This window comes from Carcharodon carcharias, chromosome 8 (genome assembly GCF_017639515.1).
Source record: "Carcharodon carcharias isolate sCarCar2 chromosome 8, sCarCar2.pri, whole genome shotgun sequence".
NCBI lineage: Eukaryota > Metazoa > Chordata > Chondrichthyes > Lamniformes > Lamnidae > Carcharodon > Carcharodon carcharias.
The window spans coordinates 28,839,786-28,857,941 of NC_054474.1; the positions used below are offsets into that span (position 1 = coordinate 28,839,786).

An 18,156-nucleotide genomic window follows, 5' to 3' on the forward strand; every position below is an offset into this window, starting at 1 on the left:
GCGCAGAAATCTCTCTGAGGCACAGAGGTGCCTCAGGGAGCTAAGTTTTAAAAATTTTAATTAAAAAAATGTATTTAATTTATAAAACCTTCATGAAACCTCATTCCACCCGTGGATCAGGTTCCATGAAAAATGCAAAGGCCGTCTGGGCTCTTTGCCTGCCTGCCAACCTTAAGGTTGGATGGGCAGCTTTCTCAATAGGCTTAATTAGTTAATTAATGGCCTTCACAGGCCTTTGACAGTTCGGCGGCTGCGTGCCTGCCGAACTGAAAATCTAAATGATGCACGGTGACATTAGAACACATGCCCCATGTCACCCTGCATCATTTTATGCCTTAGCGACTGGGCCCCGCCCCCGCTCGCCGAGCCAAAGATTCAGTCCATAAGGTAAGTACAGTCAACTAAAAGGAATTGTTAGACTGGGTTTCATTGCTCATCTCCTGTTTGTTTTTCGGTTTGTTATGAAAGGCACTCTCAACATTATGCAGAGTTGAGACTTATTCATGCAAATGATCTAATATACAATTGCCAAAAGAATCTGGGGTAAAAAGGTTAGAAAAATTGAAAAATGTAACTGTGATGCTTGATCATTAAATAATATAAACTAATTACATACAATACTAGTAAGTTTACATTTAGTTTAATATCTTATATACCTCAATCTGATAGAAACAAATCGTCTCATTCAATCCTTCTTTGACAGTGCAGTAGGGCGTTGTTGGATTCGTTGATTTCCAGTTTTGAAGTAAGCTGCTAGATCATTTGATTTTTTCCTGAAAGAAATTAATTATGTAAATGCACACATTGCTGTCCTTTCCAGCCTCCAATCAGAAGGGTGGGATCAGAAAGGCTGATGCGAACCTCTTTGGATTTGGAGTTGGATCTACAGGCATCCAGGACCAGGCAGCGCAGGCTAACTCAGGAACTGGATATCTTGAGGGACCTGAGACAACAAATTGATGAGGCCAAAGCCAGAGGAGAGACAGAACTGCCTCAATGGGTGAAAGAGGATGAGAGGTTTCTTACCCTTCTGAAGCAAGTTGAAAAACAGGTATTGACATTTATTACTTGATGTTCAGTTGTGTACAGTGCTTTGGAGAGGATGATGCCTCAAAACGTGTATACTGCATAATTCTCTTGTTAACTTAAAATTGAGAGTTGTAATCACGAACTGCTGTTTCCAAATCTCTCATTGATTAAAACGAAATCCCTAACATTTTCTGGCATTTGAATCTGGAGGAAACAAAATTCTGTTGAGATAAGAGCAAACTGCAACTGCTTTGCAAATTTGCCATGGACATATCATTAGGAACCAAATTTTTTGAAGAAAAACCAGGGTAAGATTGTAAATCCAATAACGTGAATACAGTTAAGATTTTTTTTCAAGGAAGGAATAGAAAGCATGCATTTGTGGGATTGAATGCTTGATAATTAACTCATCTGTGTTAATAAACATTGATTTCACTACATGTTGTCAAGTTAGATTTAAGGTGGTGACTAATTTTAACTTTACGGTAAGACTACAAATCAGTTATGCTGTTTGTGTCTTGGATGTTGGGTATATAGTACTTGTTAACTTTTGTAATAAAATCTAAGTGCTCTGTGCTAAACCAGTTTTACACAAACTAAAATAGGAATTAAAATATTTTTAAAAATTTTCTTTGAAATACTGGCAATGAGAGAAATAGCTGTTTGACTGAGCAGGGTGGTTGAAGATGGGAGGTCATATGATGAAATCTCTAGGAATAAGTCAAACCTGAGTGGGTAACCCTTATCCATTGTGATATTATTCCTCACATCTTGGATTGTCATCTCATGGTATATTTAACATGCTATATATTCTGATAGCTAGAAGGTGAATCATTTCTAAATACTGTGTCTCAGTCCTCACTTCTGGACTGCACTTTGCAGCATGAGCTACTCTAAACAATTGGGGCAGAATTTTCTCCACGAAAATTCCAGCTGCGTCAGATGTGCTGGATTGCTGGCACCATCCACCCCTCAGATCAATTTCTCTGAGGTGGAATTGGAGGCTACCTGCTCACAGGTGGTGGATAGCCAATTAAGTTGAGCAAGAGGCCAATTGCAGGTCTCCCTCAGCATCGTGAACAACCAGCTGCCTGGAGACAGCCTCCTGGGAGTAGACCCTTGATGTCAGCCTGGCCACAGCTGCAGCCACAGAGCGCCCTTCCACAATGGTGTCCCAGTTGCTGTGGCCATTTTTTAAATATTAAATGTTTTAAAGTTGCTGAGAGAATGCCTCAAGGTGGAGGTGCCCTCTCTCTTACCTGCAACGGCAGATTGTAGCTCCTTCTATGCTGGAGGGCCTCATCATTGCCCCTCCAGCTTTGAGAGCCAAATTGGCCAATTCAGAGAAAATCACTGCTGGGTGACCGTTAACTGAAAAACACAGGGTCGGGATCCCCACTTGACCCCGACGTCGAGGTTCCAAACAAAACCCAAAATCCCGCCCTTGAAATAAATTTTGTCAGTCATTGAGAAACAAATATAGGCCTTTTAAAATCTTCTTTTGCTTGGTTTATTGCCAACATCCCCTCCTTATGGGTGCAATCTTTTATACTTTTGTTACAAACTATTAAGACCCAATTTTCCATCTATTTGGTAGCAGCCAGTCAAGGTGACTCATGTTAAAAGGCTTCACTTTTTCAAGTGTCATTATTTTTTTTATGGACAACTGTCAGGAACTTGATGGATTGGAATCAAACCATTGGGCAATTATTCATTTCCCCCCTCCTATCGCTATAAAACCATATTTTTTGTCTTAGTCACAATTGATTTCCCTCAGGAACACTCACTTCTTTAGGCAACATAGCCTATGCATTAAATAAAGTCTGCAGCCTGGAGGTTTTAACGCTATCTATTCCTTAGATACCTTTGTGAATTGTAAAAGTCTTTTATGCTAAAGTTGCTGTCTGAATTTCCCAGAAATCTTAGCATTAATCCTGTCATTTTTTTGAGAGTTCAAAAACATTTTTAGAACGTCACCTTTTAAGTCACCAAGCTCTTTTGAGGTCACGTTTCCTAAAATACCGTCAATACTTAAGGACTCTTGTTAGTAAACTGGGTTGTTTTCCTTTTCTCTTGTGATATTTGCAGTTCAGTGAGGACCTCTAGAAGCAGAAATATGGCACTGCAGAAGCAAAATACTTGCAAAATGGGCTTGATGTCAGTATTTTAACAATGTCAGTTTATAAACTATTATTTGCTTAGCTTTATTTTGTAACAAATAAGGAACCATAATTTTTGGTGTTATAAGCAGTTTCAAGGCTATAATTAAATTAGTTCTTTCAAACTAACCATTATATATAATTCTGAAAATCACGAGGAACTCCTTTCCATTACTAATTCAGATTTTATGTAACTTTTGCATCCTATGTCATAGTTTACAGAAAAAAATTAAAAGTTTGGTAATCTTATTTCATGGTACTTCTGTCATGTAGGTGTGCCTCTTTGGGTTAATCTGTAGTGGGAGTTGTGTATCAATCCTTGATGGCAGCTGTTAAGAATGAATGTATAAATTCTGAGATTAGACAACTGTGTAGCAAAGGCAGTGGTTTTCTGCAGTGCATCTTGTAGATGGTACACACTGCTACCACTGTATGTTGGCGGGGGAGGGAGTGAATGTTTGTGGCAGGGGTGCCAATCAAGCAGTCTGCTTTGTCCTCGAAGGTGTCAAGCATCAAGTGTGGGAGTACCTCAGTTACCTGGAACCTGAGAGAATTTTCAGGATGTGATTATGCCACCTGGGAGAACTTGAAGAAATTCTGCAGCTTGGGCGAATTTAGCGTAGCTGGATCTGATGCAGGAGGTCTTTGGTGGTGCAGTAGAGCAGGGGTGGTTGAGAACCAGAGCGACATTCTTTGGCTGGGAGGTGGAGGGGGTAAAACAGAGCTGTCAAGGCTATGGGCCAAGTGCTGGTAAATGGGATTAGGTAGGTAGGTCAGGTGTTTCTCACGTGTCGGTGCAGACTCGATGGGCTGAAGGGCCTCTTCTGCACTGTGAGATTCTGTGATCACCGTGTTTGTTTCTATGCTTTCAAATGTAGCCCATTGGTAGGGATGATTCATGATGTTTCAAAGTCTGCTACTTTAAAGCCTGGATTTTTTTCAAAATGTAATACTCTGAGGATAGAAAATAAAATAGCTGCTGCCTGCCAAGTATGGTTTGCTATGAGAATGTGGTTGGGGGAGCTGTCTGGGACCTCGGCATAATTCAACGAAACCAAAGTAAGTGATGTGCAGGCTCGTGCTAGTAAAGGCAAAGTTGGGATCATGCTGTGAGGATGGTTGTTGCTACAAGATACCACCTATGTTTACTTCTGCTTATAATTTAGTTTCATTTGTTAAGTAAGTTTTATCTCTCATTCACATTTTCCACACTCCTGCCCATGAATTCTGGAGATTTAGTTGCACAGATTTTAAGGCTTTGACACCACATTCCATCTGAAACAAGGGCCTGGACCTTCCGAGCAGCAGCAATGATCATCGGATTGCTGCTTCACTCAAAAATTCCCCCGACTCTTCGCTGCTGTGCATTTCTACTGGGACCTTCTGACCCCAGCTTTCATAGACATGCACAATGCACTGTTGTTTGGGGAACTCCATTGGAGCGGAGTAGAGTCAGGGGGAGACAGACACAGCCCTTTTTACAGCACTAGCTGCTGTTATGGTAAGTTTAAAGGTCCAGTCTTTGAATGTTCGTGAATGGGTGAGTGGATGAATGGGTGAGTGAGTGAGTGAATGGGGAGGTGGCTGAGGTGGTGGATGGATATGGAGGTAAGATGGGTAAGTGGGTGGGTAGGAGGGTGAGGTTGGTGAGTTGATAGGGTTAGTCAGGTCGGGAGGGAAGTCCAGTGGCTGAGAGAGGTAGCCGGGTCAGGTCGGGAGGTTTGTCAGGCGGTTGAGAGGGGTAGTCAGGTATTTGGCAGGGGGTGGGGGGCCAGTAGTTAGGTCAGGGGATAGTTAGGTTGGGGGGCTAGTCAAGTTCGGAGGGGGTTTTGGGCTGGTGAGTAGTCAGGTCTAATTAGGGTGGGGGGGAGGGGCGAAATAGTCATGTCAGGATGGTCGGGTCTGGGGGTAGTCGAGTGGTTGGAGGTGTTTTCGGGTTCAGGAGACGTGCTTGAGGGTTGGGGGGTCAATTGTGAAGTTACCAGTTGTTAGACTAGGGTTTAATCTGTTTAGCATTTCCTGGGTAACTGCCAAGGTAAGTACCATGCAACTGTCCCAAGTCTCCAACCCTTAATTCAGAGTTGGAGATGTTCACACAGGGTCCCGGGAAGCAGGAGAATTTTCCATTGGAAGTTGAAGCTTTCTGGGCAATTCCCACTTAGGTCTGCATGTCAGAACTTGAGTTCCACAGTGACCCAATGTGCATCTCAGTCATACGGCTGGTCTCCAATGATCCAGAGACTGGAAGATTTGGCCCAAGAAACTGGATGTTTAAAGTAAAAGAAATTGCAAAAGGAAACTAACTGAAGACTGTGCAAATAGTATGAAAAGAAACTAACAATAATCTAATGCTACAGCAGGTCCATATTTCGTATTAAAAGTAGTAACGATAGAAGCTGGAACTTACTACGAAGGACCAGTACTAGGTCACACTATTAGGATTCATAATCTAGCTGAAGGATCGAAGTTCTAAGAACAGAGCAGGTGACGAGGTAGGATGAAAAGTAAAATACTGCAAATGCAGGAAACCTTAAGTGATTATACTGAAAGTTAGAAATGTGCAGCAGATCAGTTAGTATCATTGGAGGAAACAATATATTAAGGAAATAAACCTGCAGTAATTCCTCACTTAACATTGTAGTTGTGTTCCTGAAAAGTACAACTTTAAGTGAATCAGCTTTTTCCATTACACCCAATGTAAGAGCTGCAGTTAGGTGCTGTAGGACCTAACAGCATCAGAAAAAGCATTAAAACATTATACTCTGTAAGCTGAAATACTGTACTTTCCTAAATTCCTTAATTTGTAAATGAAATAACTTTTAATAAAATAAAATACATTTAAAAATATAAAAGAAATATACTAATTATTTCTACTTACCTCCCTTCCCGCTCGCCACCTCTCCCTCTAGCCGACCAACCTACTGCCGACCAACCTCCTGCCAGCCGACCCTCATACTTCCCAACTCTCCCCTGCTCACCGCTTTCCTCTCACATTCCCTCCCGCTGGCTGCCTCTCCTGTTGGCCAACCCTCTCACTCACTGCTTCCATCTCCCAAACCCTCGCTGTGAGCAAGGGCTCTGGAGAAGGGCATTGTTACAGAATTGATCTTCAGACAATTTTTCTTAGTGGAAATATTTAGCTTTATTTATAAGACAGCAGTAGCAACTACACACCAACTCCATAACTAAAAAAGTCTCCCTTCTCTGTAAAGATTCCCCGCACTGCTAACACATTGGTTTATACAGACCATGTGATCTTACAGCTCTGGATTATTCTTAAAGCTACAGTCCAATATTTCCCAAAACTAATAATTACTACATTCCACCCCCTTTAACTTTTCTGTATATTTTGTATTTACAAGGATATTTATCTCATGACAACACAATATTTACTCAGGTCATGAAGTTACAAGTTCAGTCTTTTAGGTAGTTTCCTGATCCATGCGGAACATCGCAGCTCCGCAACTTCAGATTCTTTTATAGGAAACACACTCTCCGGAACCACATGAACTTCGGTACCTCATTAGGCACGTGCAGTTCAGTGTCTTCCACTCAGAAAAAGCATTAAAACATTATACTCTGTAAGCTGAAATACTGTACTTTCCTAAATTCCTTTATTTGTAAATGAAATAACTTGTAATAAAATAAAATACATTTAAAAATACAAAAGAAATATACTAATTCTTTCTACTTACCTCCCTTCCTGCTTGCCACCTCTCCCTCTAGAGACATCAGGCATGTCTGTCCTTGGTTGAGCATCTTCAACAGGAACCAGTGGTTCAGTAATGGTTACAGGTGGAACAGTATCTTGTTGTGGTATCTCTCTTTCTTAAATGATCCATGTGCTTACGAGTGATCCGACCCTCCACTTCCACGTGGTATGACAATGGTCCTGTCACTGAACTTACTTTACCTGGTAACCACTTTGGTCCTCCTTCGAAATTCTTCACATATACTGCTTCTCTAACAGTAAATTGTCTCTCATGATTATGCCAATCATGCTTGCTTTTTGGTTCCCTTGACTTTTCTCCGCCTTCCCCTCCAAATTGGCAAGTATTAAACTCAGTCTTGTCCGAAAACGACGCCTCATCCGTAATTCTGCATCTTTTTACTTGTCTTTTTTTAACCACAGAATTTAGTCTCAGCCTTCTTTTCGACTTCACTGTTGACCAGACTTCTCTCAGATGCAATCTCAACTTGTCTTAGTTCAGCAGCTGAGTCACCCAAGACTTCATTATCTGTTTGCCTCTTGGAAAGTTCTACAACTTTTACTTTCAAAGCCTCTTTAGCTTCATTTAGCTGATTCTTCAGCTCTTCTGTCTCTTTCTTGGTATCTGTTGGCTTCCTGGAAACTTGAACATTGCTGCGTCTTCTCTACCAATTGGTTCTTCAGTTTGTTCAGAGAGGTGTCAATTCTTCCTGTTTTTCTTCCTACTTTTCCAGAGGCACAAACTTTGACCTGAGGGAATCTTGTAATGTGTGAAGGTCTTTCAACAGGCTTTCCTTTTCTTTGCAAAGGTTACTCGCTTTGTCTTGAACTCTGTCATTCAGCAGGGTCTCCTTGAGTTTCTTCTGTTCTTCCATGTCGACGTTTAAGATAGTCTTCATTTCTTCAGGTTGTTGAGTCCTTACACACTCCTTTTCCACCCTTTTGTGGTCCTTGGATTCTCCAGGCTCCTTCTGCAATACCTTGCCTTGTTCTTTTTTCAAGACAGGAACTCTTCCACTTTCCTTTTGAAATCACACTGGCCAATCAAAATTGATTTCCCTCAATCAATTTTGCCCTAGAAGGCTTGGTCCACTGCCTTTCAATACCATCACTGGTGGATAAGCCGATTGGTTTCTATAATGAACAGTTGCTCTGGTGATACCTTTTACTTGGATTTCTTCGCGTGTGTATGTTTTCAACTTTGCAGATGTTTGTTCCAAATTTAATTGCTGATCACCTTTATTTAGATATTTGAAAATATGTTCTCCTATTACAGTGGTGGAAGCTCCCATGTCTACTTCCATTTTTAATGGTTTACCATTCACTTGCACTGCAACAAATATTGGCGCTGTCTTCCCAACTTTCATGTTGAATAATGAACCTCTGCATTGTGACTGAGGACTTGGGTTGAAAATGTCCCTTAATGAGGTCTACTAGTTCATTGAAAGTCTTCGAATCCGGGCACTGGGGACTGTCAAGCTTTGAATCAAACTGTGTGTTTTGCTCCTACAAGTACTCAGGAGGATCACTCTCCTCTTCTGTTGCCCCGTGATTTTGTTTGCTTGTGGCTAGCTCAAAGGGATTGATTCTGCCAAACTGTGGCATTTTGGATGACTATATCTTCTGTTATTTTTAACGAACTTAGATACTCACAATCGCTGGGTAAGGTACAGCACCAAATCTGATCCCACCCTTGTTGCCAGTTTGCTATAGAGTTGATCTCCAGGAAACTTGTCATAGTGTAAACATTTAGCTTCATTTACAAGACAGCAGTAGCAACTACACGTGTCCATCAAACTCCATAACTAAAGAAGTCTCCCTTCTCTGTAGAGGTTCCCCATGCTGCTAACACATTGGTCTACACAGATCATGTGATCTTAAAGCACAGGATTATTCTTAAAGTTATGATCCAACATTTTCCAAAACTATAATTACTACAGGCATAAAGAGAGAAGAAGGGAGTGAGTTTTACTGCAAACAGGAGGGTCAGGGAGGGTAGCGGTGAGCAGGAGGGTCGGCAAGTGAGAGAGTCAGGAATCAGGAGAGGGCGAGGCCACTCCAAAATGACACCGACCGGGTCATGTGACACTAAATTCGACCTGGCGTGAAACAACGCTAAAGTAGAAACCCTGATGTTAATGCACATACCAGCCCCATTATATTTACGATGCTGAAGCAGAGCGACCATGAGTGAGGCAATTTAAAATGGGGATTTACTGTACTGCATGTATTGTACAGCACTGTATGCTGATTTGTAGAACTGTCAGGTGGTTGTTCGATTCTTTACTCAAGTGCATAAGATGCTTAACAATCAATGATCTTGGCCAATTTTTCACATTTATTTCTTCCTGTTCGTAGAGAATTCTTTACTGCTAATGCCATAGAGATGACTTGTTGATATCCCATGTTCCAGCACCGTATGTGAATAGTTTCAGCTAATTGGAATACTATTAAACATGTTCAAATTTTATGAAACATAAATTCTGATATCAAGCATTAAAAAAAACTGGTGGATAAATCTTGACCTATAGTTTATGATTATTCTCTATTATATTTGTGAGCTTAAAAAAGGCCCTTAAAAGATTCTATGCCTAAAATGGATTCTGTAACTATGTTCTGAATGAACAGTTTCTACATTCTTGGTTCTGCAAAAAGCATATTTTTAAAAAAAACAAGTCATGCCAATGCTGTTGATTACCGAGATAAAAACAAAAAAACTGCGGATGCTGGAAATCCAAAACAAAAACAGAATTACCTGGAAAAACTCAGCAGGTCTGGCAGCATCGGCGGAGAAGAAAAGAGTTGACGTTTCGAGTCCTCATGACCCTTCGACAGAACTTGAGTTCGAGTCCAGGAAAGAGCTGAAATATAAGCTGGTTTAAGGTGTGTGTGTGGGGGGCGGAGAGATAGAGAGACAGAGAGGTGGAGGGGGTTGGTGTGGTTGTAGCGACAAACAAGCAGTGATAGAAGCAGATCATCAAAAGATGTCAACAACAATAGTACAATAGAACACATAGGTGTTAAAGTTAAAGTTGGTGATATTATCTAAACGAATGTGCTAATTAAGAATGGATGGTAGGGCACTCAAGGTATAGCTCTAGTGGGTTTTTTTTTATATTTTATATAATGGAAATAGGTGGGAAAAGGAAAATCTTTATAATTTATTGGGAAAAAAAAGAAGGGGGAAACAGAAAGGGGGTGGGGATGGGGGAGGGGACTCACGACCTAAAGTTGTTGAATTCAATATTCAGTCCGGAAGGCTGTAAAGTCCCTAGTCGGAAGATGAGGTGTTGTTCCTCCAGTTTGCGTTGGGCTTCACTGGAACAATGCAGCAAGCCAAGGACAGACATGTGGGCAAGAGAGCAGGGTGGAGTGTTAAAATGGCAAGCGACAGGGAGGTTTGGGTCATTCTTGCGGACAGACCGCAGGTGTTCTGCAAAGCGGTCGCCCAGTTTACGTTTGGTCTCTCCAATGTAGAGGAGACCACATTGGGAGCAACGAATGCAGTAGACTAAGTTGGGGGAAATGCAAGTGAAATGCTGCTTCACTTGAAAGGAGTGTTTGGGTCCTTGGACGGTGAGGAGAGAGGAAGTGAAGGGGCAGGTGTTGCATCTTTTGCGTGGGCAAGGGGTTGTGCCATAGGAGGGGGTTGAGGAGTAGGGGGTGATGGAGGAGTGGACCAGGGTGTCCCGGAGGGAGCGATCCCTACGGAATGCCGATAAGGGGGGTGAAGGGAAGATGTGTTTGGTAGTGGCATCATGCTGGAGTTGGCGGAAATGGCGGAGGATGATCCTTTGAATGCGGAGGCTGGTGGGGTGATAAGTGAGGACAAGGGGGACCCTATCATGTTTCTGGGAGGGAGGAGAAGGAGTGAGGGCGGATGCGCGGGAGATGGGCCGGACACGGTTGAGGGCCCTGTCAACGACCGTGGGTGGAAAACCTCGGTTAAGGAAGAAGGAGGACATGTCAGAGGAACTGTTTTTGAATGTAGCATCATCGGAACAGATGCGACGGAGACGAAGGAACTGAGAGAATGGGATGGAGTCCTTACAGGAAGTGGGGTGTGAGGAGCTGTAGTCGAGATAGCTGTGGGTGTCGGTGGGTTTGTAATGGATATTGGTGGACAGTCTATCACCAGAGATTGAGACAGAGAGGTCAAGGAAGGGAAGGGAAGTGTCAGAGATGGACCACGTGAAAATGATGGAGGGGTGGAGATTGGAAGCAAAATTAATAAATTTTTCCAAGTCCTGACGAGAGCATGAAGCAGCACCAAAGTAATCATCGATGTACCGGAGAAAGAGTTGTGGAAGGGGGCCGGAGTAGGACTGCAACAAGGAATGTTCCACATACCCCATAAAGAGACAGGCATAGCTGGGGCCCATGCGGGTACCCATAGCCACACCTTTTATTTGGAGGAAGTGAGAGGAGTTGAAGGAGAAATTGTTCAGCGTGAGAACAAGTTCAGCCAGACGGAGGAGAGTAGTGGTGGATGGGGATTGTTCGGGCCTCTGTTCGAGGAAGAAGCTAAGGGCCCTCAGACCATCCTGGTGGGGGATGGAGGTGTAGAGGGATTGGACGTCCATGGTGAAGAGGAAGCGGTAGGGGCCAGGGAACTGGAAATTGTTGATGTGACGTAAGGTGTCAGAGGAATCACGGATGTAGGTGGGAAGGGACTGGACAAGGGGAGAGAGAAGGGAGTCAAGATAACGAGAAATGAGTTCTGTGGGGCAGGAGCAAGCTGAGACGATCGGTCTACCGGGGCAGTTCTGTTTGTGGATTTTGGGTAGGAGATAGAAGCGGGCCGTCCGAGGTTGGGCAACTATCAGGTTGGAAGCTGTGGGAGGGAGATCCCCAGAGGAGATGAGGTCAGTGACAGTCCTGGAAACAGTGGCTTGATGTTCAGTGGTGGGGTCATGGTCCAGGGAGAGGTAGGAGGAAGTGTCTGCGAGTTGACGCTCAGCCTCCGCGTGGTAGAGGTCAGTGCGCCAGACAACAACAGCACCACCCTTGTCAGCGGGTTTGATGACAATGTCAGGGTTGGACCTGAGAGAATGGAGTGCAGTAAGTTCAGAGAGAGACAGGTTAGAATGGGTGAGAGGAGCAGAGAAATTGAGACGACTAATGTCGCGCCGACAGTTCTCAATGAAAAGATCGAGAGAAGGTAAGAATCCAGAGGGAGGGGTCCAGGTGGAGGGAGAATATTGAAGATGGGTAAAAGGATCCGTTGAACTGGGAGAGGACTCCTGCCCAAAGAAGTGAGCCCGGAGACGAAGACGGCGGAAGAAGAGTTCAGTATCATGCCGAGCCCGAAATTCATTGAGGTGAGGGCGTAAGGGTATGAAACTAAGTCCTTTGCTGAGCACTGAACGTTCAGCATCGGAGAGGGGAAGGTCAGGGGGTATAGTGAATACACGGCTGGGGCTGGGATTGGAAGATGGGGTGGGGACGGAGGGACAGGCCGGGGTGGAGGGTCCTAGATGGGTGTTGGTGTCGATGAGTTGTTGGAGCTTGCGTTCCTTAGCACTTGAGAGAAACAGAAAAAGTTTCTTGTTGAGGCGTCGGATGAGCCGAAGAATAAAATGAAACTGGGGGCACGCGCAGCTTTGAAAAAGGGTACAACGGTGCTGCTGGAGGGAGGTGTCCTTGGCTTGCTGCATTGTTCCAGTGAAGCCCAACGCAAACTGGAGGAACAACACCTCATCTTCCGACTAGGGACTTTACAGCCTTCCGGACTGAATATTGAATTCAACAACTTTAGGTCGTGAGTCCCCTCCCCCATCCCCACCCCCTTTCTGTTTCCCCCTTCTTTTTTTTCCCAATAAATTATAAAGATTTTCCTTTTCCCACCTATTTCCATTATATAAAATAAAAAAAAAACCCACTAGAGCTATACCTTGAGTGCCCTACCATCCATTCTTAATTAGCACATTCGTTTAGATAATATCACCAACTTTAACTTTAACACCTATGTGTTCTATTGTACTATTGTTGTTGACATCTTTTGATGATCTGCTTCTATCACTGCTTGTTTGTCGCTACAACCACACCAACCCCCTCCACCTCTCTGTCTCTCTATCTCTCCGCCCCCCACACACACACCTTAAACCAGCTTATATTTCAACTCTTTCCTGGACTCGAACTCAAGTTCTGTCGAAGGGTCATGAGGACTCGAAACGTCAACTCTTTTCTTCTCCGCCGATGCTGCCAGACCTGCTGAGTTTTTCCAGGTAATTCTGTTTTTGTTGCTGTTGATTACCAGCCATCGTATGGGTTTGATTGAATAGTCCCAAATATATACAAGTGCTATAAATAATTAACATGCTTCACAGAATCATCAGAACACAGACAATACTGGTCAAATGTCACAAGTGCTTGTTGACATTTTTTCTATATATTACAATTTTGTCATCTATTATTTGAGTAAAGTGTTTCTATCTTACAGACTATTGTCTCAAATACACGAATCTTTTATGAATATAAGAATCTTAATACTTATGGGGCAGAATTTTCCCATTGGTGTACGGGGGGTGGGCCCGGCACACACACATGTAAAATGACGCGCGGTGACGTCGGGCAAGCGTCCCGAAGTCACCGCGCGCATCGCAATATTTTGTTGGCCAGGCGCACGATGTTCTCCGATGCGCACCCGCCATTAATTAACAGGCCACTTAAAGCCCTTGAGGCGCTAATCGACCACAACTTTTCAGTGCCCGTGCAATCTCTGGGTCAGCGCCTGGGCACAACGGGCAGGCGGGTAGGACACATTTGTATAAACCTCATCTACGGGCGGTATAAGAGGGCTCAATGGGGCCACGAGTGTGCTCTGTCAAATATTGATGTTTCAAAGTTACTGATACTTACTTGTGTGATCTGCAATACTTCAAAATGCATACCAGCTGCTTGGTCTGGACTCACAACCTTCAGGTCAGCACTTTGCAGTGAGGAATCACTTTTGGGCCTGCATGTTTCAGGAAGCCTTCCCTTAGCCTGAGAATGGGACCTGAACTCTCCACTGGAGGCATCTCCTCTGAGGAGGAAGGGAGGGCTGGAAGGGAGAGGAGGCCAGGTGTGCACATTCAGCCTCCAGGGGAGCCACCTTTGGGAGGTCAGGTACAGGCACAAGGGGTGCAGGGCCAAGAAGTAATCCAAGGCAGAAGGGGCCGCAGAAGACTCCACTATTCTGCTGCCGGGGTATATAGGCGGCGAAGCAGCTACCTCCATATGTCTGAGGTGCTGTGCCGAAGGAGGCTCCGTCTCTCAAGGGAGACAGTCAACTATATCTGTCAGATCATTGGGCCTGAAATCTCCGCTAACTGTGTTGGTGGACACCCCATGCCAGTGACTCTGAAGGTCACAGCTGCCCTCAACTTCTATGCCTCTGGCTCCTTCCAGGGCTTGGTGGGTGATCTTTGTGGTGTCTCCCAATCAGCTGTCCACACTTGTGTCAAGCAGGTTTCAGACGCTCTGTTCAGGCATGCATTGACCTTCATTCTGTACTACTGGGACCAGGCAAGCCTGACACAGCAAGCCAGAGGCTTTGTGGCCATTGCTGGCTTCCCCCGCGCCCAGGGTGCAATAGACTGCACTCTTGTGGCCATCAAGGCGCCAGCAGGTGATCCCGGTGCCTTCGTCAACAGGAAGGGCTTCCATTCCATGAACGTGCAGATAGTGTGTGATCACAGGATGCTGATTCTTCAAGTCTGTGCAAGGTACCCAGGCCTCTTACGATACCTATATCATCAGACAGTCCCAGGTGCCGGGGCTCTTCAGTGCTCCAGCCTGGTTGGATGGCTGGTTGCTGGGTGACAAGGGCTATCCCCTCAGAAGGTAGCTTGTGATGCCTCTCCACCATCCAAGAACAGAAGCTGAGCAGCAGTACAGTAGGAGCCACGCCTCCACAAGGGCTGTGGTGGAGAGAGCCATTGGTCTTCTCAAGATGCGCTTCCGATGCCTGGACCACTCAAGGGGCGCAGTCCAGTACCCCCCAGATCGTGTGTCGAAAGTGGTTGCATGCTGCATTCTCCACAATCTTGCACCGGAAAGGGGGGATGCTGTGGACAATGAAGATGTAGATGCATTGGCTGCGAATGCACAGGATGAGTGTAGCAGTGAGTCCGAGGATTAGCATGCACAGGGAAATGCTGAGGGGGTAGACTCTAACCTGGGCATACTCCAAGGGGGTAGGGACACCCGGGAGGCTTTAATTCAGCGATCCTTCAGCTAGCACACGTCATCAGGCAGTGATTGAGCATGTGCCTAGTCCCCTGCAGTCCTCCGACTGTAAAGTGCCCTCACTGCTATTCCCCGGGACACTAGCTGATGTTCCAATTCTCACCGAGGTGCTAGTATCTGCGCTAGTGCTTGCCTGGCAGAGATGGTGTGACGCTGATGAGACTTCAGGGCCCTGAGGTGTGAGAGGGGACCTCTGCTGCTCCTCCCGGCCCTGCCCTGCTGATGCTGAAAGGAAGAACAAGGACATTGTCTCCATGTTAACTGACCCAATGTCAATGTGTATCCCTGCCCCTCGGATCATTATGCGCTCATCCTTCCATAAGTGACGGTCAAGCCATGTTGCAAACTTCAATCACTGAACATTCAGCACTGCCATGGCTGCTGGGAGAACAATGGTGACCTCACAGCTGGACAAACATACCTGCCCATGGCAACCCAGCCTCATCGCATGGCGCCTCTCCAAATCTAGGGCCTCCTGCTCGAAATGGCTGAGAATCGCTAACTGTGCCGGCCCGCTGCCAGTCCTCAACCGCTCGGCGGCATTATGTACATTCTTTTCCTGAAAAGGGGAGAAGAGCATTGATTAGTGCTAATTGTACCTGGACTCTCTTCGCAGATGGCCCAGCCCAACCAGAGTGGGACATTGCAGGGTCCAGTGTCTTCTCACCAGGGGGAAAGCCTACCTGCTGGGTTAAGTGACCAATGCCAACATGGTACTCACCCTTCCTGAGTGCAACAGGTCATTGAAGCACTTGTGACACTGGACTCAGGTGTACCGCACCAAGTTGCGGGAGCTCATCGCCTTTGCCACCTCCTCCCAGGCAGGTTTGGTCATGTGGGGAGGCCACCTCCTCCCGTCCTGGGGTACCAGGACCTCATGCCGTGCTGCCCCCTCCTGCCTGGCCTGCTCATCAGCAGGGCTCTGGGAAGCCCTTCCACTGGCCATAATTCGCAGCCTTTAAACGCTGCAGCAACTTTTTAAAACCGGTTGCTATTGTACCCGGCAATCATTTGCAGACGCATCGCCACCCGCCCAATCCCACTGTCCTTGGGAGCAATGATTCTTGTTGGGCGGGACTTAATTGGCCTGCCTGCATAAAATGGCGGTACGGACCTGATCGTGGGCAGTGATTGGGTCCACACCCGCTCCCGCTCTGCCCCTCCACCCCACCCCCCCAAGCCAGCCAGAAAATTCAGCCCATGATGTATTACATGGTTAGAGTTTTGGCCAAGTCACCCTTTTCCCCAATTTTCCATCTCCTGTTTCCAGTCTCTTGTGTATTGTTCCTCCCTTTGTACCACCATTTGACCACTATGCCCTAATCCCAATATTCAGCCTCCATTTTTCCCCCATACATCTCTAAGCTCTTTGGGATGTTTTTCCACACTAATGGCACTGTATAAATGGTAGTGATATTAGTAGCAAAACACAGTTCCGTAACTAGGGTGTTTACCTAATTCCATTAAGTAGGTGATCAGGAGACTACTCCCCTTGTGAGAATTATTTGGCTAGGGAACTGAACTGATTTAATTTGTCCAATTAACCTTTTCAAGGCCTGGTTCAAAACTGCTGTATGATTTGGACTGATTTCAACAACTCAACGTTAATTTTGGACTTTCAATGTGTTTAATATTTTACCAATTGGCAATTGTTCTCTGAAGCAACATGGGCATACCCATTGGTTTGCACAGAAGATCAGTTCATAGAATGTGTGAGATTGTTTTTTGGACTTGCTTTTTGTTGGGTGTGAGAAAAGGTATATGGTGAAGACAAAATTATAACCTATATTCTATATATTAAAGTTTTGGTCGATCTATTCTTTTGGATACAGTTCTTCCCTTAAGACTGTTTCTCATGCCATTTACTGGATAGATATCTTTAAACTTCAAGAACATATTTATCTCACTCAACTGAAATAACAGGGTTAACAGAACCATGGAGAATTGCTGCTTACTAGGATTTTCATTAAAAAATGACTCAGAACTGTTAGATCTTTGTCATGCAAATGCTATTCAACTGGGTTCCCAATTATTTTTTTTCTAATTTTATTGATGGGATCTACTGTAGCTTCCATTGATATAATGCAGCTCAGTTTAAACAAAATAAGTTTTAAAAGTGCCATTTTCTCATTACACCAGGCAGAGCAAACAAAAGAACAACAGAAACAGGAGAACAAAGTTCAAAGGCTTATGAAGAAAACATCTAAAGAGGTGCACAAGTTACGAGAACAGAGTCAGAAAGAGCCCCTAGAGATGCAATCATTCTGGTGAGTTTTAAGTAGCACAATGGGAAATATTTCACCTGCTGCATTGAACAGTTGTGTTTTTTTTCCCTCCTTTTTTCAAGTTAATTGCTTTTCCTCCTCCCTCAACTGTGATGCTGGACCTCCTCCAGAGATTCCCAACATCACAGATACCAGTCTTCAGCCAACTCGATTTGCTCCACGTGATATCAAGAAACGGCTGAAGGCACTGAACACTGCAAAGGCTATGGGCCCTGACGGTATTCCGGCAATAGTACTGAATACTTGTGCTCCAGAACGTGCTGCACCCCTAGCCAATCTGGTCCAGTACAGCTACGACTCAGTCATCTACCCGGCAATGTGGAAAATTGCCCAAATATGTCCTGTACAAATCCAATCTGGACAATTACAGCCCCTTCAGTCTACCCTCGGTCTTCAACAGTGCTATCAAGTGGCATTTGCTTAGTAATAACCTACTCACTGAAGCTCAGTTTGGGTTCTGCCAGGATCACTCAGCTCCTGACCTCATTGCAACCCTGGTTCAAACATGAACAAAAGAGCTGAACTCCAGAGGTGAGGTGAGAGTGACTGCCCTTGACATCAGGGTTGCATTCGATTGAGTGTAGCGTCAGGGAGTCCTAGCGAACCTAGCACAAAGGAAGATGGTTATGGCTGTTGGAGGTCAATCATCTCAGTTCCAGGGCATCACTGCAGGAGTTCCTCAGGGTAGTGTCCTCGGCTCAACCATCTTCTGCTTCATCATTGACCTTCCTTCCATCATAAG

The 18,156-nt window shown here is 44.9% G+C and overlaps 1 protein-coding gene across 2 annotated transcripts in view; it reads left to right on the forward strand.

The window, feature by feature from the left end:
* The window catches only part of LOC121281242 (protein KIBRA-like), a 173,261-nt gene that overhangs the window by 142,415 nt on the left and 12,690 nt on the right, over window positions 1–18,156 (forward strand). For both annotated transcript variants that reach the window (XM_041194065.1, XM_041194066.1), the window contains 2 exons: window positions 821–1,051; window positions 17,269–17,396. In XM_041194065.1, coding sequence (XP_041049999.1) covers window positions 821–1,051; window positions 17,269–17,396 — 359 coding nt within the window. The remainder of the gene's footprint in view (window positions 1–820; window positions 1,052–17,268; window positions 17,397–18,156) is intronic.